Source organism: Gymnoscopelus braueri, assembly GCF_963280865.1.
Source record: "Gymnoscopelus braueri genome assembly, chromosome: 20".
NCBI classification, from domain to species: Eukaryota; Metazoa; Chordata; class Actinopteri; order Myctophiformes; family Myctophidae; genus Gymnoscopelus; species Gymnoscopelus braueri.
Genome location: NC_137622.1, coordinates 9,548,100 through 9,565,576, shown reverse-complemented (window position 1 = coordinate 9,565,576; position 17,477 = coordinate 9,548,100). Strand labels below are relative to the sequence as shown.

Below are 17,477 nucleotides of genomic sequence, written 5' to 3'. Positions count from 1 at the left end.
CAGACAAGACTGTTAAAATTAAGTGTATTTATTAATTAAGCAGTAAGTTAAAATAATTACAGATTGAATATAGAAATGTACTTAACAGAGATCTCTGGGCTCCCACTAACTGTCCTTATCAGCAACAAGTTGCCTCGAGTTCAGTGCATGAAGTCTGAGCTCCCTACCATCACCCTGGAGCCTATATAGCCTATGCATATTATAATAAAAAGTTATCAATAGGAGTCGCTCTTGGTCCACCATAGTTCTTCATCAGGGTGGGCAGACGTCCCCCCCCCCCTGTGCTGATTTGCGAGTTGAAATCATGACCTTGGGTCCCACGGGTCGAGTCCAGCTGTTGGTCCAGCGCACCTATGGAATGCACATCCTCCCTAATTTGGGGGTGCAGATAACAGTCTATGTATCTACTGTCTCAATGCATCGGCAAGGAACTAGGAGTGGGTTTCTGTTATACTGGGAAATGGCATACTAAGTTTTGCTATATAAACTTTATTACAGGCTCATGGCCCACAGGGTAGAACAATACATCACAATTAAAAAGAGAGGAATAAATGCAAGCAGATATGCAGTTTTCTAAAGTTGATGTCAGACAGTGGACAAGTACATACATTATGCAAATTCTCACCCATGACCCGCCAGTCTCATTCTTACGTGAGTTCTCAGGGTCACTGCCACTTAAAACGTACTTATCTGTTGACATGATCTTCATCCAACTTATTCGTTGTGGTCTACCCGAGAGGTAATTCGTGATCCATGCCACGAGCTTCTCCGTGAGCAGTTGTGGCTGGATGGTGTTGAAGGCACTAAAGAAGTCAAAAAACATGATTCGGACGGTGTTGCCCTGGGTTAGCCTGATTATCAGACTGAAGCTGCGTGGAGCTTCAGTCTGAAATTGGCTCCAGTGTCGGTGATTACAAGGGGGAGGGGATTAGAAATTCCCTAAACCAATCCTAAGGGATCCCCACGCCCACCTCCGCCTCTCATTGGACAATGCATTTTGTACCGGAGAAGTCCTAGGTTCACATTTACAAGTCCAGACCAAGAGGCAGTCCACTCAGAGAGTGGGCGGGGTCTATGGTATGGAACCAGGCTAGCCCTGGGTTTCAAGGTGTGTGAAGGCCCCAATTTCCTAACCTGACTCCGCCAGATGGAAGAAGCTTGCTTCACACACTTGTTTCACGGCCTACTTCCATCTGGGACCTCGGTAGCCCAACCGCTGCAAGACGGCGGTCCGTTTTTCAAGCTACTTGGAAGATGATTGGATGGGACCGTCTGTCTATCACCGCATGGGCGTGCTAACTCCAACCAATCATATTGACGTGTCTACATGACGTATAGTAGCTGCGCCAGCAGTAGTTCTTTTGTATACTATTCAACCATGATGAATCGTGAAAGAACTACAATGAGCACTTCTCGATGGCGTCACATCCGGTCTCTCCAAGATCCCACCCCTAGCAGCCGCTGATTGGTTCGAATTGGTTCGAAGCTACTGGTCCCTCTGGTATCCAACTCAGCTGCTGTGGGACCACCTGTGGTCACTGCCACTGCTTGGCCACAATAAAAGAAACCCACAAACTAAACCCCACCATTTTTATTGTTCAGAAAATGTTCCGGAAGATCAGTTTCACAATGTTTGGATGTCTTGTTCTGTTGGACATTTGTGTGTGTGTGTGTGTGTGTGTGTGTGTGTGTGTGTGTGTGTGTGTTGGTGTGTGTTGGGGTGTGTGTGTGTGTGTGTGTGTGTGTGTGTGTGTGTGTGTGTGTGTGTGTGTGTGTGTGTGTGTGTGTATGCTCCTCTTCAACTCATTGCTGTTGGTTGGGTATCATTGCTAGCTCAGGGATTCCTGTGCCCATTAGCGAACGCATGAGCTCTCACGGGGCAGCCTAGTCTCTCTGTGTGTGTGTGTGTGTGTGTGTGTGTGTGTGTGTGTGTGTGTGTGTGTGTGTGTGTGTGTGTGTGTGTGTGTGTGTGTGTGTGTGTGTGTGTGTGTGTGTGTGTGTGTGTGTGTGTGTGTGTACACAAGCGCTCGCTCTGCCCCTACGACTACAACTCCTCTCCCATTCTTTCAGCCCATGCAGCATGGTAGCAGTATGGGTGGACCGTGGATTCACGCTCTGTTCCTCAGTGCTTTCCTGGTCAGATGTCCGGGTCTGACCCCCCCAGCTCAGAGGTCCGAGCCCCAGGACCGGACCCCCAATCTGGACTTCAACAGCAGCCAGGGCAGCCTGTCCCTGGACGTGCCCATGGCTCTGAGGGTGTTCAGTGTGGACTACCACCACGTTCAGGCTCCATTTGAGATAGTGTTGTGGATCATGCTGGCGTCGCTGGCCAAACTGGGTAAGACCTGCTCTGCTGCAGAGTAAAATCCATTGTGGGCCCTTTACGGGTCCATTTGGTTACACTTGTACCCTCTAAGAGTTAAATGGACCCCCATAGTGTTGTGATGTATGAGTGTGTATAGTGTATATATATATATATATATATATATATATATATATATATATGTATACACACACACACACACACACACACACACACACACACACACACACAGTACATAGTATACAGCATAAGGTTACAAATATAATCAAAGGTCAACAAAACATTTCTTTCTCCCTCTCCCCCTCTCCCTCTCTAAACCCCTCTTTCTTTTTCTCTTCTTCCATCCATCAGGTTTTCATTGGTCGGGTCGTGTACCCGCCGTGGTCCCAGAGAGCTGCCTCCTCATCATGGTGGGCCTGCTGGTGGGCGGGGTCATATACGGTGTCCGTCACTCGGCCCCGCCCACTCTGAGCGCCGAGGCTTTCTTCCTGTTCCTGCTCCCGCCCATCGTTCTGGACGCTGGCTACTTCCTGCCGGGAAGGCTATTCTTCGAGAACCTTGGAACGATCCTGTGGTAGGAATGGATGACTGGATGTGTGTGTGTGTGTGAGCCTCCGTGCGTGCTTTAGACCAGTGGTTCTCAAACTTTTTCATGTCAAGGACCCCGAAAATTATATGTATTTGGCTGTGGACCCCCATCTCAAAGTATTTTGTTCCAGGGGCCCCCCGAAGCAAAGATTTCAGTTACAAAAAAATTCACGATTTTTCAAAAATAGCAGATCTACAAGCTCATAGCGCGGCACTTGGTGCTGCGCTATGAGCTTGTATATCTGCTATTTTTGAATAGCCAATCTATAAAATATGGTTAAAGTGGTTAAAATGATTGTGACACTCTATTAAAAATTTTGCTGGGGACCCCCTGGTACCCCACCAAGGACCCCTGGGGGTCCCCGGACCCCACTTTGAGAACCAATGCATTAGACAGTGGTGGACAAAGTACTCAAACCCAAGACTTGACTCAAAGTATAGATACTCCTGGTCAAATATATGATTATTGGCAGAATCACGGAAAGTTTAGAATATTTGGCAGTCCCGTTTTCATGTTTCACAAGATCGGTGGTTGTTGCAATTACCTGCACTACAATACTCCACCATATGTTGCGCTATGACGAAATGAACCCACAAAATGTAACAATGTGTACGTTCTGTACTGCAATTCCAATGGTGAAAGCTGTGTCGTTTCACCCGGTGAAGGAATGGCGGATTCGGCCACCCCCCAAAATACCCGTATATGCGTGTCTCAAAGAATGATCAAGTAGGGCGTTGATTTACAGGGGAAAAAAAACACAAAAAGTTAAAATATGGAGATACAAGGTTTCTGCCAACGGCAACGGCAACGATATACTGTACCACCATACCCAGTGTGTCCTGTCCCATGTCTCCAGGTATGCGGTACTGGGAACGCTGTGGAACGTGCTGGGGATCGGTATGTCCCTGTACGGCGTGTGTCTGCTGTCCCAGGGCTCCCTGGGGGACGTGTCCCTTCTCCACTGCCTGCTGTTCGGCTCCCTCATCGCGGCCGTGGACCCCGTGGCCGTGCTGTCCGTGTTCCAGGAGATCCACGTCAACGAACAGCTCTACATCCTGGTGTTTGGTGAATCTCTGCTCAACGACGCCGTCACAGTGGTGAGGAGGAGGAGGAGGAGGAGGAGGGGATGCTTGTACGGTTTCATTAATGTTGTAATGTTTGCCGTATTTGGGGGAATATTTGGATGCTTTGCGATAATTGTTATTTCCACCAGGCCCAAGGCAGAGGGCAGAGTTTAGGTTTTCACCCCTATTTGTGTGTGTTTATCTGGCTGTGTGTGCACGACTAATCTTAGAACTCGCTGGCCCCATCGGAGCCAAAATGTCTGCGCACGCAGCCAGTAGGAGTAGGACGGGGAAGGAATAACATGTCGAGGGGCCTCAATTGACTATATTCACACAGCAGCCATTTTGGAATTTTTCATTGAAGAAACGGGTAGGCGACGGGGTGGCATTTCATTAACTTAATAGCAAAATGGCCTAGTGTGAATATGGTCTATAGCAGTGATTCTCAAACTTCCTCATTTCAAGGACCCCCATAACTCTGAGAGTATGCGGTTCCATTCGCACACCCTCAGAGTTACCAATCATTTAGCTGGGGACCCCCTGGAACCCCTCTTTGAGAACCACTGCTGCTCTATAGAGTGCACCACACACACAGCTGTATACCTCCAAATGTGCTTCCACTTCTGACCCCTAAGGGGTGCCACAAATGCAAAAAATGTCAGCTTCCTCGAGTCAGCTTTCTCGAGTCCTGATGGCTGCAAGCAACCCACAACCTACACTGTCCTAGGTAGTCATTTTAGTACTACCGTTCTAGTAGTAGTGGTAGTATTAGTAGTAGTAGTAGTAGTAGTAGTAGTAGTAGTAGTAGTAGTAGTAGTAGTAGTAGTAGTAGTAGTAGTAGTAGTAGTAGTAGTAGTAGTATTAGTAGTAGTAGTAGTAGTAGGTAGTATTATAATATGGCACCATTTCTGTGTACTCGTCTGTGTCTCAGAGGAGGGCTGTCGACAGTTCAGGGATTCCGAGCTAATAGAAATTGAAGGCTTCCTGGCTTTGTGTTCCATTAAAAAAAAAAAAAAATGTAAATGACCAAACCTGCCTACCGATGATGTCATTGGTAGGCGGGTTTCTGAACTGTCCACAGCCCTTCCTCTGAGACACAGAGTGAATAAACAAAAATGGTACCATATCATAATGAGCATGAGTGTGGACCGATAGATTGAAAATGGGTAAAGTGGTCCTTTAAGTATTTTGTAACTATTTGAGTTGACTGAGCTATAAAAACACGGCTAATCCTCCCTTTGGTTCCCGTCTTTTTTTCTCCAGGTTCTTTACAAACTGTTTGAGTCGTTCCTGCGTCTGCCGTCTGTGTCTGGTCTGGATGTGTTGCTGGGGGGCTGCAGGGTGGTGGTGGTGGGTCTGGGGGGTCTGTGCGTGGGGCTGTTCTTTGGCCTGGTGGCCGCCCTCACCTCCAGGTTCACCTCCAGAGCCCCCGTCATCGCCCCCCTGTTTGTCTTCCTCTACTCCTACCTGTCGTACCTGACCTCCGAGATGCTCCACCTGTCTGGGATCATGGCGTGAGTGCTGCTACTGTATATATGCCAAAAGCTACTACTTAAAACACTGTCAAAGTTTAATTTGTCATGTGTCCCACCATCTCAGTATAGTGACATGCGCTGTGACCATGAAGCAGTACGTGGAGGCCAACGTCTCCGAGCACAGCAACACCAGCATCCAGTACTTCCTGAAGATGTGGAGCAGTGTCAGCGAGACGCTCATCTTCATCTTCCTGGGCGTGTCCACCATACAGGACGTCCACATGTGGAGCTGGCCCTTCGTCTGTTCTACACTCCTACTCTGCTTGCTCTGGAGGGCCACAGGTAGGGAGAGGAAAACATCATTTATACTATGTAGTATGATGACGCATAAATTAAGCCTTAGGGTGGCGAACCAGTGGCGGATCTATGGGTATTCCTGGGTGGGTACAGGCCTAGCCAGTTTGAATCTGGGTGGGCCCACTGTATGAGATCCATGACAACTATGGATATCACCAACGGGCACGGTCAAGTCGTGCTCCGGCCATGATGTGGCACTGATCTTGCTGATCTTGGCCACTGTAGACAATGCTTTTCAGACACTTCCCAGAAGCTAAAGAAATGGCATGCACATTTCCTGCATGCCATTCACAGAAAGCAGCCAAATGTACAGTGAGAAAAAATGTCATACTGTAATTGTCATCTTCCACTGGTCATTATAAGCTTAAAAACTCAGTCTATACGTTCTGAGATTCCCACATTATGGCGTTCCTGATGTCAGCAATGTTCCGTCGACAAAGTGCAGGTTTGCCAAATGACAGTTACATCTAACCAGCAAACAAATATGACCTCCCTCATTCCCTTTATTTGGAGAACCCCATCAACTGCATAGGGAGCATGGACTGGTAATAAAATGGTGAAATAAAATGCAATAGAGCAGTGTTCTTGTGGTGGGTTGTCCCTTACCATTAGGCCCACATTTTTAGTCCTTTAACTCCAGTTGTAATAATTATGCTGCCATGTGTCACAATTGCAAACCCTTCAACTCTGCCGCCGAACATGAACTTTTAAAGCCGCCTGAATTCACACCAGCAGTGGTATTTCACTTCTGCATTCTGATAAAGTGGCGAGGTTCCATGCATTGTCTATTACTAACATAGTCTTCTGTTGGCTTCTGAACAACTCCAATGTATCTTCATTCTGGTGCTGGTGGTGCCGTTATCGGTTCATAATAACCCAAGCTGACAGTTGAATGACCGGTACACTGAGCTGGTTTGCCCTCCTGTCCAGGGGTTCTGTTGCTGACAGCTGTGGTGAACAAACTACGGAGGAACGCTGTGACCTTCAGAGACCAGTTCATCATCGCCTACGGTGGCCTGCGAGGGGCAATCTGTTTCTCCCTGGTCTTCCTCATTGACGACTTCCCCAAGAAGAGGCTCTTCATCACAACAACCATCGTAGTCATCCTTTTCACTGTGTTTGTCCAGGTGAAACAGACGATTTGAAAGAGATACTGGACAGTCCAATAGCCTTTATATTTTGGATTCAACATTCTGTTGCTACATGGGAAACCCCTAGCCAACATCCTGTTAGCTGTGTACTTTACTAGTCAATTTAACCCCCCATTTATTTTCATTGTCTAATGAAAATAGATGATCTATTCTAGACGCTCACAACAGACGCATCGAGACACGTTGGGAGCTTGTTTTTAAAACATTAAAAGGTCATATTTGTTTTTTTTTCGCTAATACTGACATGCCCAAAATAGGGAAGTCCGTTTGAAGGTGGTTAATGAAAATGAACACAAATATATATTATCATTATTATTATTTGTAAGCTAGCTAGCTAACGATAACAGGAAGTTCACAAAGGTTGGAAGGTTCAGGACAGCAATGTTTGTTTACAGAATGAAATAGGCTGTGTTTGGAATTGCTTAGGCCTACTTTGTATTCATGCTAAATCTGCCCAAAAAGTAGGCAGAATGTGAACAACATGGATATTTCCAGTGTACGCCACAGGATCTTTCCACTGCTGAGTAAACATATTAAACAATTTCAAGATGTCTGCTTGTGTTCAGATACTTAGTGATTTAGATGTTACAATATAGCTTTTACGTTTATAGGGTTGCCTATGAACAACATTGGAAAAAACAGGCTTGTATTTTGAGTATCATTGGGCTAAGAACAATTCAAAGAGCCTGTTGTCCATTTAGAAATGTATGCTTCAAGATTATAACAAAACTGGTACTGAAAACAATGTGCATATTACTACATTCGCCTAAAGGTCTGGGTCTATCTGAGGACCAGGATTGAGAACCATTGTAGTATAATATGGCACGTTTGTATATGTTTGTTTTCCAGGGAATGACCATAAAGCCGCTGGTGGAACTGCTGGATGTCAAGAGGAAGAAGAGAGCTCTGCCTTCAGTCAGTGAGGAGATCCACAGCAGGGTGAGACACAGCGACCCTGTCACCACCACTGTCAAAATGTCAAATAAATGTATTTCATACGACTTTACTGTTAATTAACCACTTAACCAATTCAATATGGGAACGCATCTACAAATGTCTTCTAAATCCTAACAGGTTTCTGAAAATTAATATGTTTCTATGTCAGTGGTTCTCAAACTTTTTCATGTCAAGGACCCCCAAAATGATAATGTATTTGGCCGCCGACCCCCATATCAAAATATTTAATTTGCAGGGACCCCCCAGAAGCAAAGATTTGAGTTACAAATGTTTTTTTTAAAACATATATATATATATTCAAAGATTTGATCACACATTTTTCACGATAAAAGAAAATTGCCAAAGTATAAAATAATGGTTATAGCTCAAATCTAAAATGACACATACAGTATGCATTCCCAGATTGAATGGGTTAAGCCCTATTACTTTCAAATGTTGTAAACAAAATGCAAAACGCGTCACAACGCGTTTGACATTTAAAACTGTTTGATGATGTTTGTCAATAATGGCATAGCAATGCCAGCTTGAAAGTGGTTAAAAGTAATAAGTTATGATACAATATTATTTCCTCTGCCAAATTGCTTTTGCATTACTTTCACAAAACACAAACTTCAAATGAAGTGCAAAGGAACTATGCGGTCATAATATGAAAAGGAACAGGCTTTTAATAACAAATTAACAATTCCACAGAGGAATACAGAATAATGATCTAAAACATTATTCTGTAATGTAATCCATTGAGGCTCAATGGAATACAAAACCGTGTTTTAGAATTTAGATCATTATATTTTTGGTATTAAAAGGCTATTTTAGAAGTCTAAATTTCAACGGCATGATGAAACACTAAAACATCATAAGATGCACTGCAGTGCCCTCTATCGGCACAGATATTTATTTTAGAAAAATAAAACAATAACAATCATGCAAGTATTTGAATGGTTGACAGACTGCATTGACATTAGTATGCCTGAATTCGTTGGAAGTTTCTGAAAGTAACTGTAATATTACTCAATTTGTACACGTTGAATATGTTATTATCATATTATTATTATATACTTTTACTAATGAAAGTATTATGCAATGTGTTTTACCCCCAACAGTAGGTATTGTACAGTAGGTAGATGCCAGAGACGACTCGAGAGGAAGTACAGGGACACAGAATATAAAAGCAGTCATGTGATGGTTATTTTATGGCAAAATATATACATTTTCTCCAGTTCCCCCTTGTTGAATTTTGTCAAATCACCTGCTGACCATAACAATAAAATAATAAATAATAATACACAATAATAAACACATCTGTGATACCCTTTATATTGTGTTGTGTCTAGCTCCTGGACCACCTGTTAGCAGGCATAGAGGACGTGGTCGGCTACTGGGGACAGCATTACTGGAAGGACAAGTGAGTGGTCACAGATACGTTCCAATCCACCTGACCAGTGGTTTTCAACCTTTTTCATATCAAGATCCATAATATTTTTGGCATTTGAGCCACGGACCACCATTTGAAGAGATTTTGCCTCTCAGACCCAAAACTTAGAATATTTTGTTATCGTTGGATAAGATTTAGTCAAAATAAAAATTCTTATACATTCTCTAATTGTGTAGACTTCTTGTAAATGAAGTAATGCAGATGTTTAACAATAATTTAACTTTTGAATGATGAAAATGAAACCAAATTTGGTTTCATTTTACGGTCAAGAGTTAAAGATCTATAAGGGTCCATTTGGTTACCAACTCTCCATCATTTAGCTGGGAACCACCTGGAAACTCCTCAAGGACCACTGGTGGTCCCCGGACCACTGGTTGAGAACCACTGCACTAAAACAGTGCTTCTCAATGTGTGTGTGTGGTGGGGGGATACTGATGGATTAAAAGTACCCAAAAGTACCAACAGATGGCAGCAAAGATGTTTTAAAATGTTTAGCAATTATTGATCATACTGGAAAGTCAGGACAGAGTCCTTATCAGCCAATACAAGTTAGAATAGTTATTTTGGTACCATTGGTATCAGTTAATACTTTTAATGCCTGCACATCTCTAGATACTTGTAGACACAAAGCTTGGTGTTGTTATACAATTTAGCAGATGCTCTTATCCAGACTTACTCACAACGAGCAAGGTTAGAGGAAGTGCCATGAACATTTTGTTAAACAGCAACAGGCAATGAATGACTGATTTATACTTCATTGCGCGCTGTGTTGCACACCGCAAATAGCTCACAACGTATCACAGCGTGATGCATTTTGAACTTGTAGATCAGCTATTTTAGGTGCATGACATGGGCATGCAACTGAGCATGAATCAGAAGTGATCACGAAATGAGTGTAACAGAACAAGAATCTGCAATAGGGAGAAAAAGTAAAAAAGGAAATTATCTTAAAGATGCAATCTGCAAGTTTTGTGTCAAGCCAGATCCCTGCTTGGCCAGGGGGGAGATATTGGGCTTATCAGCTTCAGAAAGTACTACTTTTCAACCTGTAGATGTCCTACCTGACACCAGGTTTCTCAATGGAAGTGCTCCCCCAACCACAGCTGATTTGCTATTTATATGTTATATGTTATACATTATTACAATGTTTTTGGGCGGTGTAGCCGCCCCTATAAGTGGGGTTGGGACACCTCATTAGTATTAGTTTCCTGCACTGTGATTGGCCCACTTGGCCCACTTTCCTGTACTGTGATTGGCTGACTCTATTGGCTGACTCTATTCAGCACTGTGATTGGCTAGCGAGACACATGATGACATTAATAACCTATAAATAGGATTATGCACTTCCAAAAATCTATTTTTTTTGGAAGTGAGCTTCCATCACTATGATGACCACTGTGATGACCACACCGCCCACTTCACACTGGGTGTGATTTTTTCTATTGTTATTAGCTGACGGTCTCTTGCAGTGAGTTTATCTTATACTGTATTTCCTTCTTGCATGTGTACCTGAACCTGTGTGAGGTTTGAGCAGTTCAACAGGAAGTACCTTCGTCGCTTCCTGATCCGCGAGGAGCGGCAGGCTCGCTCCAGCATCCTCCGCGTTTACCAGGAGCTGGAGAGACGCGACCACGTGGCGAGAGGAGACGAGGAGGCGCCTCCTTCATCGTGAGAAAAAAACAGCCCTCTATACGTTTAAACCTCCTCCAACTGACATACATTATCCCCAAGTATTCCCCTCCGTACTCCTCTGTGCTGCCTATGAATCTGATATACACTACGTATGTACAGCCTGGTTTGTACGTTGTATTACACTGAGGATTTCACTGTGTGGTTTACAGCACTTGGTAACACAATGTTAAGAGTAAATCCCTTGTATGTGTGTATGTACACACCTGTACTTGGCAATAAAGTGTTTCTTATAATGAAGGGATGTCGTCCCTTCCTCCTCTCTCCTGACAGACTTGACACTCGTTCACAGAGCAGACCCCTCCTCCCAGAGGAGATGGACAGCATCAGACGCATCCTGTCCCAAAACCTACACACCTTCAACAGCAAGGTAAACACACAGAACCCTATACACAGCTTCAACAACAAGGTAAACACACTGAACCCTACACACCTTCAACAGCAAGGTAAACACACTGAACCCTACACAGCTTCAACAACAAGGTAAACACACTGAACATAGACACCTTCAACAGCAAGGTAAACACACTGAACCCTACACACCTTCAACAGCAAGGTAAACACACGGAACCCTACACACCTTCAACAGCAAGGTAAACACACTGAACCCTACACACCTTCAACAGCAAGGTAAACACACGGAACCCTACACACCTTCAACAACAAGGTAAACACACTGAACCCTACACACCTTCAACAGCAAGGTAAACACACTGAACCCTACACACCTTCAACAGCAAGGTAAACACACTGAACCCTACACACCTTCAACAGCAAGGTAAACACACTGAACCCTACACACCTTCAACAGCAAGGTAAACACACGGAACCCTACACACCTTCAACAGCAAGGTAAACACACTGAACCCTACACACCTTCAACAGCAAGGTAAACACACAGAACCCTACACACCTTCAACAGCAAGGTAAACACACTGAACCCTACACACCTTCAACAGCAAGGTAAACACACTGAACCCTACACACCTTCAACAACAAGGTAAACACACTGAACCCTACACACCTTCAACAACAAGGTAAACACACTGAACCCTACACACCTTCAACAACAAGGTAAACACACTGAACCCTACACAGCTTCAACAACAAGGTAAACACACTGAACCCTACACAGCTTCAACAACAAGGTAAACACACTGAACCCTACACAGCTTCAACAACAAGGTAAACACACAGCTTCCTGAAAGCTAAAGTCAGGGTTTGATTGTGCTGCATTTTTATGGCCGGTTTTATGGCTGTTTTTTTATCCTTGCTTCTGGAGAGACTGAATATATATAATTCTTTTTACATTTTTGTTTGACTAATTATATAGGGATTCAGTGGTAAAGAAATGCCCACCCCCTCTAGGGTCCTGTAGGCTATGACAGTGATTCTCAACCTGTGGGCTGGGCCCCACTAGTGGGCCATGAGGGTATTGCACCCATCAGACCACTTAACCCTGCTGGGTTAAAAGGGATATTTCACTTTCAAATCAAATAAACATAAAAAGATATATACAAAATAAATGAAAAAAAGGTGAGGGGACCGTGATTATTATTACAATTATTACAACCCCCCCCCCTTTTTTAAATATATATTTTTATGTTTATTTCATTTGAAAGTGAAATATCCCTTTAAGTGGTCGGATGGGTGGGCCGCCAGCACTTGAAGATTTTCAAGTGGGCCCTGATCCAGAAAAGGGTGGAGAACCACTGGTCTATGACTGGTCTATCAAACAGTGGTCCTTGGGGGGGTCCCCAGTGAAATTAGTTAACATAGCGTCACAATCATTTTAACCACTTAGGCTTGGGCTATTCAAAAATAGCAGATCTACAAGCTCATAGCGCGGCACCGAGTGCCGCGCTATGAGCTTGTAGATCTGCTATTTTTTGAAAAATCGTGAAAATGTGTGCATGTCTTTGAATATATATATTTTTTTTTAAAGCGAACATCTTTAACTCAAATCTTTGCTTCTGGGGGTCCCTGGCACAAAACAATTTCAGATGGCGGGGTCCGCGGCCAAATACATATCAATTTGGGGGTCCGCGGCATGAAAACGTTTGAGAACCACTGGTCTATATGACATGATCTCCTGTGTGTTGGTTCTGTAGCAGACCCCAGCCTACAGCAGGCACACCTTCTACCAGGACCCCTTCACTGACCGGGTCAGGAAGCCCCTCCGCAGACACCAGAGTCTGGGAGAGAGATTCAACACACAAACACACTGGACACAGGTATGTGCACACACACACACACGCACACACACACACACACGCACACATGCACACGCACACGCACACGCACACGCACACGCACACGCACACGCACACGCTCTTTTGGGGTTTTCTGGCAAACCCGTAGTTGTGTAAACCAGTAGTTCTCAAACTTTTTAATGTCAAAGACACCCAAATTAATATGCGTTTGACCCCCATCTGAAAATATTTTGTGCCAGGGATTTGTGTTCTTAAATTATTTTTAAAAAATGTCAAGATTCATTTTTTTTAATAGCAGAACTGATGCCTTGTGAGCTTGTAGATCGGCACACACCTAAAGTGGTTAAACAGATTTTGATGTTTGTTTGGGGACCCCTGGAACCACCCCCACAAGGACCCCTGGGGGTCCCCAGACCCCTCTTTGAGAACCTCTGGTGTAAACACACAGCTCAAGTGAAGGTGTGAAATATTACTCTAATGCAGAGGAAAGGTGCATTGCTTAATGGACTGCTTTTCATATAAAACCTTTCAGGTGGCTCTTTGGACAAAAACATTAAAGCAATCTCTGTGAAAGCTCTTTTAAATATCACAGAAGTACATAAAATTGCACTCATCACTCAAGAACCAAATATATCCGTGTTGAAAGTACTAACATTTATCAGTGCAGGAGAGGAGACTAAAACAGTGTTTATGGGTTTTTATTTTATGTTTTTCATTTTATTATTTTATTTATTTGGAATTAAATTCTACTAATAGTGCCACAGGGTGCTCACTGGGTGCTCACGCATGCCTCGGGACGCACACCCGATGCGTATTGTTTTATTGTTGTGCTATGCTATCAAGTCGTTATTTAATGGCAATGTGTTGGGGGTTTTTGATTTGATTTGATTTATTAGACCTCAGGGTTAAAACACAAATAATCTTGATTTTACCAGTCCCTTAAATGAACTGTATGCGTGTAATGTATGTTTGCTGGTGTGTGACAGGGAGAGGATGGGGAGCTGAGTCCAACACAGAGGGGAAGGACAGGACTCACTCGCTCTCACACAGGTACAATCACTATGCCTGATTTATACCTGAAAATAGCCACCTATACCTGAAGATCGCCGTTTTTTAGTATGCAACTCCGGCATGTCTTTTATTACTTGTCTCTCTACATTAGTTGATAATTGTATGGTACTTTAGGTATTGTTTTAAAAAGCACAAGTTAAATGGATATTTCACCCCCCAAAAATGTTTTTTTCTATCGATTAGTCACCTCATATTTTGGGGTTTTTGTCGCATTCCTAAGCCCGGCAGCGGTTCCGGTAGGAGACACAAAGAGTCTCCTTTGTAAAAAAATATCCATGAATTCAAGTCTCCATGGGGTGATAGGAAAAAAAGAAATGTTTAGGCTGAACTATCCCTGTAAGGCTTACTTACATTCAGTCAGTGCAAACAATTTAAAGCTGCAATAGATTAGATTAGATAGAAAAACATTATTTTAACCAATGTGTATGGTAGAGAATGTTTCAAAAATACAGAGCTATTTAACACTTATTTGAACAAAGCATATCACTTACACCACCTTTAAGATCCCTGGGTGTTTTGTGTCATGAATCACGTTGCTCTCCTTTGCCTATACTTGTGTCTAGTCTGCTCTATGAGCACTCCGACCCCGGCAGCTCCGCTCCAGACTGGGTCGATGGAACCAGACTCCATGAGCCCCCCGGCCCCGGCAGCTCCAGTCCAGGCCCGGTTGGCCGAACCGGACTCCCCAGCCAGAGAGAACCAGACCCTCTCACAGCAGCAAGCCACCGCAGCCAGAGCTCCCAAGAAGCAGCTCAGCTTTGCCTTGGAGAGCGAGTAACAAACAGGCATATGACATGCATTTAACCCATTAAGACCGGGAAAGCATCTGTCCTTTTAGATTTTAACCACTTTAACCATTATTTTATGCTTTGGATATTCAAAAATAGCAGATATACAAGCTCATAGCGCGACACCGAGTGCCGCGCTATGAGCTTGTAGGTCTACTATTTTTTAGAAAAATCTTGAAAATGTGTGCAAATTTGTGCAAAAATATATTCTGAATCCTAACAGTATATATATTTTTTTTACTTATGTTGCTATAATATCAGTGGTTCTCAAACTTTTTCATGTCAAGGACCACCCAAAATTATGTATTTGGCCGAGGACCCCCATCTCAAAATATTTTGTTCCAGGGACCCCGATGCAGAAGTAAGGATTTGAGTTAAAAATGTATATATATATATATATATATATATATATATATATATATATATATATATATATATATATATATATATTCAAAGATTTGCACACATTTTCCACGATTGTTAAAAAAATAGCCAAAGAAATCTAAAAATGAATGATTCTTTCCTGGTCTAAATGGGTTCAACGTACACTGTTAGTTAGATTGTATCCTGATTAAGGCAATACATTAAGGGAACTTAGATCAGAGTGTTTATCTGGCATAACCATGATTACAAAACCAAACAATAAAATCAGTAAATTGAAAGGCTAAGCCGAAATCTAGCAGTGTTAATCAGATTAACACTAATTAACAGCTAGAATACAGTTAATCTTTCCTTTCTACTTTTTCAAACGAACATGCCTTTCACGCATGTCTGGAAAAAATTACAAATGGATAAATGAACACTGATGATTTCACTGTGTAGTGGCAGCAATGTAACACACATGCACGTTTTAACTTACTGCCAAAACCCAGAGTTTTGCAACCAACACACTCATACTGTAGTGTACAGGGAAGAAAGAGGGTGGGAGAGAGGATGGCAAATAAAATAGAAGTTATAAGTACCTCATATTCATTTTAATATCCTTTTGTGTGGAAGAGTGTGGAACTAGAGGTGTGTAAAGTTCTTTTGAATTGTATGGACATTATTCAATTAAAGTTGATGAAACCATTTGGGCTGTATTGTGTGCGTGTGCATGTGCGTGTTGTGGATAGTCTTATTAATAAGAGTGAGGTAGCGATCACGTAATCATTACTCCTCTCCTTGTCTATACTAACTCCCACCTGGATTTCTTGTTCTTTGATCGTTTATTAAATCTACTAAGCATTTATTTATTTATAATTGATTAACCCTTAACCTTCTTGTAAGCTAAACCTTGTGGTTCTTATAGTATTACAATTGGTTATAATAACTTTAAGTTCTCTTTCGTCTCTTCTGAGAATCAATCTCAGGCCTTCCACCCGTTCTCCCTTCTATCATTACCAACCAGACTTTGCATTCTGCAAACTGTGACCTCCGATGAAGTCAACCGTCTCCACCCCTGACACTTAGGGTCATTGGCATCTGCAGTCTAATTAATTTTCAAAGGCTCTCTAAGACTAACACCCATCTTAGAAATACCTGCCTGTCATCAATGCGCGCGCACACACACACACACACACACACACACACACACACACACACACACACACACACACACACACACACACACACACACACACACACACACACACACACACACACACACACACACACACACACACTTACACTTACTGTACACACATAGTTATAACACACATACATTCACAGACATAACATACTGTACATAGACGGGGATCTCATTTTAAATAAGCCAAGTGCTTTTATGAGCGATCCAGTTTAGAGGACATTGTATTGTGATTTGTACTTCCATGTACTGTTACCATGTCTTTCTAAATAAAGTATTCAATCAATCAATCAGACAGACATAGACACAAACAATACATAGACTCATTGTATGCACATGCAAGCACACACATGCACACACATTGACAACCAGGCAAAGACACACACATTCACACACAGACATAACATACTGTACATAGACACAAACAAATAGACTCACATGCATGCACACACACACACACACACACACACACACACACACACACACACACACACACACACACACACACACACACACACACACACACACACACACACACACACACACACACACACACACACACACACACACACACACACAGTCTGCCTCTCTCGTCTTGCTTTGTTTACGAACACACGGTTCGCGTGCCTGGGGGTAACCGGACCAGGCTAGGCTTATTACAGCCTCCTAAAATAGCCCCTGTCCCCCTGCGTGAACCCTGCTCCCTGCCATCCTGCACCTCCCCCTGCTGAGGAGGGGCGGGGCAGGGCAGGGCAGGCAGGGGCTTCTCTGTGGGCTTCAGGGCTCAGACTGGGCAGAGGGGAA

General features: G+C 43.3%; 1 protein-coding gene across 1 annotated transcript; it reads left to right on the top strand.

The window, feature by feature from the left end:
- Positions 1–2,091: 2,091 nt before the first annotated feature.
- LOC308076429 (sodium/hydrogen exchanger 2-like) lies at positions 2,092–15,099 on the top strand (the record flags this gene model as incomplete). Its single annotated transcript, XM_080416661.1, has 13 exons — positions 2,092–2,338; positions 2,675–2,897; positions 3,769–4,009; positions 5,240–5,490; positions 5,576–5,793; positions 6,739–6,935; positions 7,809–7,898; positions 9,248–9,318; positions 10,873–11,016; positions 11,311–11,407; positions 13,149–13,271; positions 14,237–14,300; positions 14,885–15,099. 13 exons carry the CDS (start codon positions 2,092–2,094, stop codon positions 15,097–15,099), a joined length of 2,181 nt encoding a protein of 726 aa, XP_080272787.1.
- Positions 15,100–17,477: the final 2,378 nt, after the last annotated feature.